The sequence below is a fragment of the Ursus maritimus genome, unplaced genomic scaffold (genome assembly GCF_017311325.1).
Source record: "Ursus maritimus isolate PB19 unplaced genomic scaffold, ASM1731132v1 scaffold_5, whole genome shotgun sequence".
In the NCBI taxonomy this organism is placed as follows: domain Eukaryota; kingdom Metazoa; phylum Chordata; class Mammalia; order Carnivora; family Ursidae; genus Ursus; species Ursus maritimus.
This window is the reverse complement of record NW_024426663.1, coordinates 54,379,870-54,390,743: the sequence shown is the minus strand read 5'-3', so window position 1 is coordinate 54,390,743 and position 10,874 is coordinate 54,379,870. Positions and strand designations below refer to the sequence as shown.

At 49.8% G+C, this 10,874-nt stretch overlaps 1 protein-coding gene across 1 annotated transcript; it reads right to left on the bottom strand.

The window, feature by feature from the left end:
• Nucleotides 1-1,971: 1,971 nt before the first annotated feature.
• SPATA24 (spermatogenesis associated 24) lies at nucleotides 1,972-7,293 on the bottom strand. The gene is made up of 6 exons (XM_008691527.2): nucleotides 7,139-7,293; nucleotides 5,675-5,740; nucleotides 5,313-5,443; nucleotides 5,156-5,226; nucleotides 2,224-2,326; nucleotides 1,972-2,116 (listed from the first exon to the last, which is right to left on the bottom strand). Exons 1-6 carry the CDS (start codon nucleotides 7,253-7,255, stop codon nucleotides 1,987-1,989), a joined length of 618 nt encoding a protein of 205 aa, XP_008689749.1. The 5' UTR covers nucleotides 7,256-7,293; the 3' UTR covers nucleotides 1,972-1,986.
• Between the last annotated feature and the right edge of the window lie 3,581 nt (nucleotides 7,294-10,874).

Below are 10,874 nucleotides of genomic sequence, written 5' to 3'. Positions count from 1 at the left end.
GGTGGGGCTGGCCGCCGCGCACTACCGCCCTCACGTTCGCCTCCGCCGGTGCCGCGGACGCCCGCACTGTCCCCGCCCCGCCCGCGGATGTCGTGGGGTCACCGCGCCTTAAAGCGGCCGCGTCTGCTCGCGAATGGTGGCGTCGCCAACAGGACAGCCTTGGGCCCTGGGCTCTACTTTCCTGTCCTTCTCCTCTGGTGCGGGCCAGAGGCCTAGGATGGCTCTGCAGCTTCGGGCTGACAGGAAGGTGAGGGAAGGGCGGGTGTCCAGTTTGGAGCCAGGAGCTAGGCCTAACTCTGCTCCTCACAGGCTAGGAAACAGGCTGAGCAGGGATCTACCTGAAGTCAAGCACCATGGCGTGCGGATCAGAATGTGAGCCAGGGGACCAGGACCAGACGTTTGGTCAACTCGGGTCTTCTGAGCAATTTCATCTTCCCCTTGGCCCCCAGTGTCTTCCCACCACCCCAGTGCAGCCCTTCTCCCTGGCCCTCTCATCACTCGTCCCAGCTAGAGTTCATCAGTGTGCACTCACCACTTTCCTTGACCCATCACTCACAATCTTTGATGGAGGAGCATTGCTTGGAGGGTGCCCCCAAATCCAAAAGAAGTGCTAGGGCCTCGGGAGGGAAGGTGCTGTCCCTGGCTGGACCCACTGCATTTAGTGGGAACATACTGGAAGGGGCTGGAGTGGATAGCTCTAACTTTCCCAGAGGGCCTCGGTACCTAGATGCTGATGTGAGGTCTCTTAGGAACCTTTGGGGTAGCTGTGGCCCCCTCTCTAAAGCCCCTCTGAGGCAGAAAGAGCTCTGTGCTCCCCCAGGCACTTGCAAGGCCCTCACTCCAGCCCCCACCACCTCAGGACTCACCCTGGGGACAGGCACTGGTGGGGAAGCAGCCACCACCTGTCACTGTCCTGGGATAATGACAATGGGCACCATTTGCCTTTAAACTTCTGGCTTCAAGTTCCTGCTATGATTCAGGCCCCAGCTGGCCCTAGAGCAAAAGCACCAACACATCCCATCCCCCATACACTCACCCTCACACTGATCCAGGTTAGGCTAGACTTGACAAATCTGACTCAGCCTCCAAGTGGTTCCCTGCCTGGGTGTGTTCTCATGATCACCTAGCCATCAGTGATGCCTTGTGAAAGGATCAAACCTGCCTGTCATCTAGCCCTGCATACGCAACTTTGGCAAGTCATAGCCCCTTCAGGGACTGTTCTCCCACCTTAAAAATAGACATAGCATTGTCCTTTTCCCTTCTTTCCCCGTGAAGAGTCCAGCCTCTATTTGGGGGAAGTGTAAGAGGGTACAAGTGTGATTCACAGGTATGACATTCTTGTTATATGATGGAAATGGATTTACCAACTTCACTGTGGTCTTGGAACCCACTGTCTTTGATGTCTCTGGTCAGGGCTTTCTCTCTCTCTCTCTCTCTCTCTCAGCCCTTCCTGCTCTATAGCCAAGTTGGGAGAGTTAAATTTACCAGGGCTCTGGGAGTGGGGTGGCGTGTTTACAGGTAACCAGGGGTAACCAGAGCTGTTTACATAGGGAGAGATTAAATACCAAGAGTAGGAAGGACAGTACCTATTAGACAACAAAATAGTCCTCCCCTAGGCTACACCCCCACACCTCCCCTCCCCCTACTACCCAAGGGAGGGAGGGAAGTGGCAGGGGCTGGAGACCTGAGCAGCATCCTTTTCTGAGCTCAGGAGTGGCCTGAAAGGTGGTGGTCCAAGGCCTGTCCTCCACCCAGTTGATTCTCCCTTCTGTCACCAAGGCCCTCCAGAAGGCAGGCAGGAAGGGAAAAAAAAGAGCACCTTCTGCTTCTTCCCCTGCCCCTTCCCTGGGAATTAGGCCACTGGTGAGGTCTGTGGTGGCAGGGGCCGGGACTCACAGGGATAGGAAGGATAGGGATGGGGACCCCCACAGCAGAGAAGGCAGAGGTCGGGCATTACAGCCAGAGAACAAGAAGGCGACGACCATTTTATTTTTCCCTGGGACGCTGGTGGCTCCGGGCCTGACGCGTCCCCGAGGCTTTCTTATGCTTCTGGTCCAGCACTTGGGCCATGTAGTTCTCCTGCTGCTTCTGGATCCGGTAGTCAGACATGTGATTCCTGCAACGGAGCCGGCTGGGCATGGGCTGGGGGCAGTCTAGGGTAGGGGCCAGAGAGCTGGCTCCCGACTTCCATCAACAACCCCCAGCCTGGCCCAGACCCCTCACCTGAAGATCTGTTTCTGCTGGTTGATAACTTGCTGCAACTCCTTAATCTCATTCTCTTTGCCATTAAGTATATCTTCTTGCTTTATAATGTGAGACTCAATTTCTGTGGGGGAGAGAGGCAGGGAGGAGGGGTGGTTCCCATCCCATGGGCTCCTTCCTGAGATAAGGCATTCATTCCCTTATAGGTTTTTTAAGAACTTGGCTTCCCCCACCCAGGGGTTCTCCACAAGCAGCTGCTAACACCTTAATAAGAATGAGTTTATTATGGAGTTTTGACAGGATGGTGGCTGAGGGGCGCAATGTCTGAGGAATGTGTCAGTGATTTCACAACTCTATTCTGGACCAGGTGACCCACATGAGGGTAGGCGAAGGCCCTTGCAGAGAGGTGGACAGTGCTGCCCAAGCAGGAGGACGAATGGCTCCCGCCCTTAACTCCTGCCGATCTTTACAGGTATGACTTCCTTGGCCAGACCCTTCCCAGTCTAAAAGTACAACCCCTCTCAATAGTTCCTGTCCCTTTTTCCTGCTTTCTTTTTCTTCTTAGCCCTTATAGGTAACATACCATATATTTTTCTCACTTGTGTTCTTCCCTACTGGGATTTATATGCACAAAATCCACAAGGATAAAGATTTTTTGAATTTACTGCTTTAACCCTAAGGTCTAAAATGGTACCTGGCACTTAGAAGGGGCACAATACATTTATTTGTGGGATGAACGAGCAAGATGTCCTCTGGGGGTTTAGGGCTTAGAAATACCACTTAGTTCAGTCATCTCAATCCCAGCAAGACCTACTGAGGGCCAGCTGGATGCCCAGCCCTGTGCTAGGGCTTCAGGGGAGAAGACAGGGTCCCTATCCTCAAGGAGGCAGCTCCTGAAAGAGAGTTAAGACTCAGAAACTGATCAGAAAACAGAACAAGGTGATGTTTCAACAGTGTTAATATTGATGAGACAGTATTACCACTTTGGGCAAGTTGCCTCCTTTTCTAGACCCATTTCCTCATTTGTAACGGGGACAGGGACAGCCCCTGTTCCACAGGGGCGTGAGGAGCCCCCAGGGAGATAGTGGTGGCAAAGCTTACCCCCACATTAAGTGCTCATTAGATACAAGGATGATTTTTGTGTCTTGCCGCAAAGGAGGGTGCTTCATTTATATGAACTGTCCCTTAGGCAGCCCTGGAAAATTCTGATCCTCATAGGAAGAAAATCCCATTGCCTTTAAAGACTGGACAAACATTGACTAGAACACAAACTCTAAAAATGCAGAAATGCTGAAGCATTTAAGGTTTCAGAAGAAACGATTTGGTAAAAAGTTAAGGCACGGCATAGAAAAGAGGAGGCAGACAAAGGTACAGGGGAAGGAAGAGAATGAAAATGAGCTCTGTGCGTGAGAGCCAGGACTGTGGAACCTTCTTACCAAGGTCACCCAGACTGATTGATTATGAAGTTCTTTTGGGAAAAGGCATCAGAAATTTATGTGAATCTTTTAACATAAATGAAAGATAAATTTAAAATAAATAGCACCCAATGAGAGAATGGTTAGAAAATCCCTTTGAGAAAATAAGAAACTATGTAAGTGTAAAAACCAAACTAAACCCACATAAAGGGAGGTTGGAGGGTGGGGAGGGCACAGGCCAGGGGAAGGCTCAGGTCATGAGATTTGCTCAGTTGAGGGCTTATGTCCCACTACTGGGGTTTGGGACATTCTTCGGGGAGGCAGCCAGGTTCCGTCCCCACAGCACACACACACACGCACCTTGCACAAGCAGACGCAGAGCTCTGTGGCCTTGACTGATCTCTAGGAAATGCCCTGGCACCACCAGGAAAGAACTCTAGGTTCCTTTTAGGGAAGTGGGAGGGATAGGTAGAGAGGGAGGAAGGACTGGGGTCTAGTGGCCTTGGGTATGGAGGCAGTGACTGCCTGTTGGGCCCCAGGAGGCCCCAAGGGGAGCCCTTGGTCAAAAAGCCATGAGGCCTGTCAGCCCAGCTAGTCAGATCAAGACATCAGCCTTCTAGCATCTTACCAGTGAGAGTACTCACCAAGGGAGAGAGAGGGCTGGATTGATGGGTGTGGGGTGCCCAAGACTCCAGGTGGCAGCCCATCAGAATGGACCCTGAATCTCTTTTGGCCTTGGGCTCTGGTCTCTGGCCTACTCAAAATCGGCTGCAATGCATGAAGCAGATGTTGCAAATGGAATTCATGTCTAGTTCTTAAACTACGTAAAGGGAATTTAGTGTTCTGGGAAACTAAAAAGGGGTTCCTGAGATCTAGTGCCCCCAAACTTGCAGCTCCAACTGAGCAGAGATGAAAATTAATGGCCTACAGACATATTTTACTTGGCCCAGACAATAGTTTTACAATTTCTAAATCAGTTGCCAACACTAAAAAGTCAGAAAAGTTTCCGTTAAAACCTGGCTTCCAGTTTCTTTTTTAAAGATCTGACAATACTGGGCCCCCATTCCCATGGCAGAAGCACAAGCTCTTGAGAGGTGTCATGGCTCTTCCCATCACCATGGTCCCCACTCCTCCCTGTTGGGTCCCCAACGCTGATACTAGGGGTTAGCTCCCAAATAGGACTGTGCTTGCCCTGTTGTTCCTCTTGCAGCAGTTATGAGTAAAGTACACTATTTCTAATACCCATCAAAAGTGGGAAAACAAAAGGTGGACTAAGAAGGTCATATGTTTCAAGAAAAATGGGAGCGAGCCCGTTCTTTTATGGCCACGAAGAATATTGTACACCAACTGCTTCCCTCATTTCCGTGGCCTGCCTGGTCCCTGAAGGCCTTTGCGAAGGTGTGGCCCGCCTGGGCCTGCCTGTATCCTCAGCCGGGGGCAGAAGTTGGGGTGAAACCCTGCCCTGGACACGGGCACTGGGCTGTTAGAGAAGAGCCCATGCATGTAAGCGTGGGGGGGGGCACGGGCCTCCCGCCTACCATTGCACTTGGTGATGAGCTGGTCCTTCTTGCTGGATTCCTGCAGGGCTCTGCTCTTGACACTGGAGAGCCTGGGTGGAGAAGATAAGAAAGGGTGGGAAGGCTGACAGGCAGACTGGACCCCCAACCCTTCACCCCCCTACCAAGGCCCACTCACGCCTTTTCAAAAGCCAGCTTCTCTTGCTCCAGCTGTTTAGATAGCACCTCTACCTCTCCGAGGGCAAACTGCAACTTCTCCTCTTCCTTGGCCAGGAGGACCTTGGTCTTGGCATGGGCAGCTTTCTCTTCCTGCAGGGGCATCAACAGTGACCTCATTACCCCCAAGCCGCCCTGGGTCTCCTAGGTTCCCTTAACCAGCTTCATTTCTCAGAGAGGCACATGGAAGCCAGGATCCAGGAAGATTCTGTCCTCACTACTAGGGCTGGAGGCTCTCAGAGGCTGATACTCAATAACTGTGCCCATCCACAGGGATTCCAGGAAATGGGGGAAGATTAGGAGCCTGCAAAGGCCATTACTTACCACCAGCTTCTTCTCCACTGCCTGGAACTCTTCTTTACTGACAAAATTTTCATCCTGGAGAACCATCTGCAACAGAGCCTGGCTCAGGGAGGGCCTGGGGCTGGGGTGGGGGGGGGTGCTCTCTAGGGACCAGGACCAAGGTTAGACAGTGGGATGAATGATACTCAGGGCACCTGGAATGAGACTTGGGCTCTGAGAAGGGAGAATTTGGTTCCACAAGATTCGCAGAGGCTCAGTTCTAGGTCCTACCCTCGAGGAGCAACCAGTCTGATATAGGAGATAGCTCATGGCCAGCACTTCTAACATGGTGTGTGCTATGATGGAGAACCACAAAGGGCTGTGGTGCTCAGGGGAGGCCTGGGGAAAGGTCAGAACTGCTTCCAGAGAAGGATCATCAGACTTAACAGGGGTGGGCCAGAAGAGGAGGTGGAATAGAGAAGTGTTCTGGAAGGTGAGAACACACAGGCAAATGCCAGCTGCGAAGAAAAAGAGCTGGGTACCCTCAGGGAATTGCAGGTAATTCAGTGCCCAGAGCTGCACACACCCATTAGAGTGAGAAATAGATGTCAAGTCAGTTTTGTTTCTGAGTTGGAGATATCTCACACCCTTCTTATCAAGATAGAAAAAAAGAGAGAGGGGCGCCTGGGTGGCACAGCGGTTAAGCATCTGCCTTCGGCTCAGGGCGTGATCCCGGCGTTGTGGGATCGAGCCCCACATCAGGCTCTTCCGCTATGAGAAGAGCCCCACATCAGGCTCTTCCTCTCCCACTCCCCCTGCTTGTGTTCCCTCTCTCACTGGCTGTCTCTATCTCTGTCGAATGAATAAATAAAATCTTAAAAAAAAAAAAAAAAGAAAAAGAGAGAGAGAGAGAGAGAAACCATTAACTCCAGCTGGCCAGGATTTTACCATGCCTGTCCAGGTAATCTGTGGCTCCAATGCTTTGAATTCACGGACGAGGGTTTAATTGAGAAGGTAGAAGCAAAGGGGCATAAAAGGTCGGAAGCCCTTAAGTTAACATGTGCAAGGGACAAATCTGTGCTTAGTGCACTCAGCATGGTGCTGCATTAGACACGGGGTAGGGGGTGTCCACAATAGAAAAGATGTTGTAGTTTCAATGCCTGCACCTGAGGGCCCTGGGAAGCCAATGAAGTCATCTCGAATTAGAAATGGGGAAGGTGAGGCTTAGTGAAGAGACCGGGACATAACTACCAGGTCTTACACAACCAGACAGAGAGTAGAAAACAACTTGATTTTGATTTAAATTCCCAGGTAAATATTCGTGAGGACCTTGCCCCATTTTGGCTCCACCCCTACCAGCTAGAACACATCTGGGCCCCGCCTCCTCCTGATGACCTCATTGGCAATGTGCTCTAAGCTCGCCACTAGCTTCGGGACAGGGTCTGGTCCCGCCCCCTCCATTTAGGTGGCCAGCCGGCCTCTTCCCCAACTTTTCTGGCTGCATACCACGTTCCTCAGCTGGTGGATCAGTTCCTCCTGAGATTCGATTACGTCCCGCAGTTGATCGAAGGCGAGACACACTGATCCTGACCCCCCCTGCGACCACCCAACGGGCGTCGCCATCTTTCGCCCCCGCCAGCTCGTTGGAAATGGCTGTCTCTGGGCGCCTCACCCACTTGCCCACCAATGAGAATGCGACGCCATAGAGCACCCTGGCAACCAGGGGCGGGGACTTCCTTTGTTAGCAGGGATAGGGCCCGCCTCTTAAAGGAGCCGCCCTCTGAAAGGCGCCTCCTGGGTAGGGGGGTAATCGCTAACAACCCTTAGGAATTTAAGGTCATAGTTTATTTGCACACCTGTTTTGTCTTGTATTTGTCACGCAAACTGAGGAACAGTCGGAGCCCGGCTTATAGTTCCTTAAGGAAGTGAAGAGGCCTTACTCAGACAAAGGCTCTCTCAGTCTTCTCCCAGGGCCTGTTAAACTGCCAGACCTGTGAAGCAAGAGCTGGCTAAGGCAACCCCTGCAACTTTAACTTAACAAGCTTCTTTCTGGAGTCCTAATCTCTAGATTTCCCCCAGAGTATGGGACTTCAGCCTCCTGTGATCTCTCTTCCACGTTATGAATACACTCAGTACTTAGGTGGCTTGAACCCAAGCAATGAAGGGAAGCCCAGGAACAGGAAAGGAAAGTGGCCTCAGCCTAGATAAGAATCCTCGTACTCTGGTACCAGGATTTTGGCAGGCACACTGGACCCATGTGCCACCGAGTCAGGGTACTGGGGAGGGCCCTGAAGAGAGAACTGAAGAGGGGCTGAAACCGACAGGGAACAGAGGTACAGAAGGATAAAGTGATCCTAAAGTGACCACACATCCTCACCAAATCCCCCTTGAGGGCCTTTTTTGAAACCCAAATAAGATTAAATAAGCTTAGGAAAAATCGGGGCTAAAATTTACTATTTACTATTTTGTGGCACCATTATGCCTTTTTAGTACTATTTCATGTGTTCTTCACAATAATCTTGGGAAGTAGGTTATAATATTCTTTTACAGACAGGGAAATGCAGGGTCTATGAGGATGAGTAACTTGCCAAGGTCACCCAAGGTCACCCAAGCTAAGAAGCTTTAGAACAGGGTTTTAAGATGGGAAGTTTGATTCCAGAGTCCATGTTCTTAACCATGATGCTGTGTTAGATTTCTGTTCAACATAATGGATACTAAAGTTGTGGAATTTGATACCCCCAAGCAGGAAATTACTAAATTAAGGTGTTCAGAAAAAGTATTATCAGTGACCAGGATAGGGGAGGTAAAGTTTAGGGGAGCTAAAGGAAGGGGAGCTAAAAGTTTAGGTAGGCCACTCAGGCTGCTCCCCAAAGCTCACCAGGGCTTCTTTCAGGGTTGAAATTTGTGGCCTGATAAATGTGGTCATTTCTGTGGATCTCCCAGTAGTAGACCTTGTTTCATTTTCCCGTGTTTCTTATGTCTTTTCTCACATCCTTGATAGCAAGGCCATTTCTTTCTTCCCTCCCTCCCTTCCTCCCTCTCTCTCTTCCTTTCTTTCTTTTTTCTTTCTTTCTTTCTTTCTTTCTTTCTTTCTTTCTTTCTTTCTTTCTTTCTTTCTTTTTCTTTGATCTATCCATCTATTTGAGAGAGAGACAGAGAGAGAGTGGGGGAGAGACAGAGAGCACAAGTATGGTGAGGGGCAGAAGGAGAGAGAAACTCCAGCAGACTCCATGATGAGTCCCAGGTGGGGTGTGGAGCCCACTGGGGCCTGGATCCCGCAACCCGGAGATTACAACCCCAGCCAAAACCAAGAGTCAGACACTCAACCAACTGTGCCACCCAGGGCCCACGACAGCAAGGCCATTTCTGTTGACCAATCTTAAAGGGCCTAGAGCAGTACAGTCCAATAAAACTTTCATGATGGAAATAGTCTACATCTGCACTGTCCAGGACTGCAGCCACCAGCCACATGTAGCTAGCTGTTCAGCACTTGAAACGTCACTCGTGTGACTTGAGGAATTGTTTTAAATTTTAAAAAAATTTTAATTAGTTAAAATTAAAATTTAAATAGCCATAGTAGCTAGTGGTTGCTGTGTTGGACAGCATGAGCCTAGAAGGGCAAAACTCTGGAGTGCAGTAGTTTCCACCAGCCAGTTCCTTGGAACTAGGAGATTATGAGCAAGAGAGAACCCTGGATCCACTTCTGTACTCTGTACACCAGCACGGACATGAAGGATGGCAGCCCTGGTGGGGGGCACCGCCACAGACTCCCACTCTATATGTCAACAAATACTACAGGCTCCTGGCCTCAGTCAGGTCTCAGTGAGGGTCGGGATGACATAACATCACAAACAGCTCTGCGATCCTGACCCAGGAAATGTTGCCTTTCTGCACAGGTTGTCATTCTGGTTGATAGTCCCGTTATCTAATGCTGTATAACAAACCATTCAAAATTTACAGCTTAAAAAAAATCATTTCGCTTAGAAAACTCCAATTTGGGCAGGGTTCGATAGTGAAAGCTCATCTCTCCTCCATGTTGTATCAGCTGGGATTTTTGGGGGGGAGTAGGGGAGGAGAGGGAGAGAGGCTAGAAATTCTATTTCCGAGATAGCTCACTTACATAACTGGCAAATGGGAGCTATCAGCTGGGAGCTCATTGGAGCTGAGGACCAAGGTTCTTGTTCCTCTCCATGGGCTGTTTCAGCTTTCTTATAGCCTGGCGATTAGGTTTAAGAGAAAGCATCCGAAGTGATAGGAAATGGAAGATGGCCATTTTCTTAAGGCTTGGGCCTAAAAACTGGCACAGTGTAATTTCTGCTGTATTCTATTTGCCAGGGAGCCTCAGAGTTCAGATTCAAAGAGAGAGAACACATCCCACATACTGATAGGAGTAGTTTCAAAGAACTTGGGCTGTACTTCCAGTGGACATCCTGGCAGATGACAAGTCATTTCTCCAAGGTTCACCTCTGCTAAAACTAGAATGAAACTTAGTCTAGTGGGGGAGACAAGCATCAAATAAACACCCACTTAAATCCCAAATTGAGTCATTATCCAAATAAATAACATTATAGTGATGACGGGTGTTAAGAAAGAGAGGAATGCATTTTGTTTTGTTTTTTATGTAGTCTTCATGCCCAACATGGGGTTGAACCGATGACCCTGAGATTAAGAATCACATGCTCTACCCACTGAGCCAGCTAGTTGCCCTGGAATGAGAGTATTTTAAAGGGAGATTTTGCCCAGTCTGGGGTGTCAGGGAAGCTTCTGTGAGGAAGTGGGATGTTTGTGCTGAAACCTGTTGAGATTACCAGGAGGCACTTAACGAAACAGGTAAGGGCAGGTGAGTTGGAAGGGAAACAGAAAGAGGGAACAGTCTTCATAAGGTCCCTGGGGCAAAAGGAGTTGTCAGAGTATAGTAATTAAAAGGTTAGTATGGCAGAAAAGAAAAGGTTGTACAGGGGCGAGAAGGGTCAGTGGCCAGAAACTTGGTAGAACCTCGTTAAGCGTTAGGCCGTGTTAAGAACTTCGATGGTTTTTATTCTGGGGGCAAAAGAAAGCTACTCAAATACTGTGGGCAAGAGGGTGACATAATTTATGCTCTGAAAAGCTCTCTCTGGTTGCAGTGAGGTGTACAGATTGGAGGTGGCCCTGAGTAGGTGCATAGAGACTACTTATACTTAGGAAGCTAGTACAGTTTTCAGAGCTGGCTCAGTCAGTAAGGCAAGCAGCTCTTGATCTCCGG

Coding starts and splice junctions, on each gene's coding strand:
- SPATA24 (XM_008691527.2), bottom strand. CDS start 7,255: ATGGCGACGCCCGTTGGGTGGTCGCAGGGGGGGTCAGGATCAGTGTGT. Junction 5,444..5,674: donor CAGTGGAGAAGAAGCTGGTG/GTAAGTAATGGC, acceptor ATGCCCCTGCAG/GAAGAGAAAGCTGCCCATGC. Junction 2,117..2,223: donor CAGCAGAAACAGATCTTCAG/GTGAGGGGTCTG, acceptor GCTCCGTTGCAG/GAATCACATGTCTGACTACC.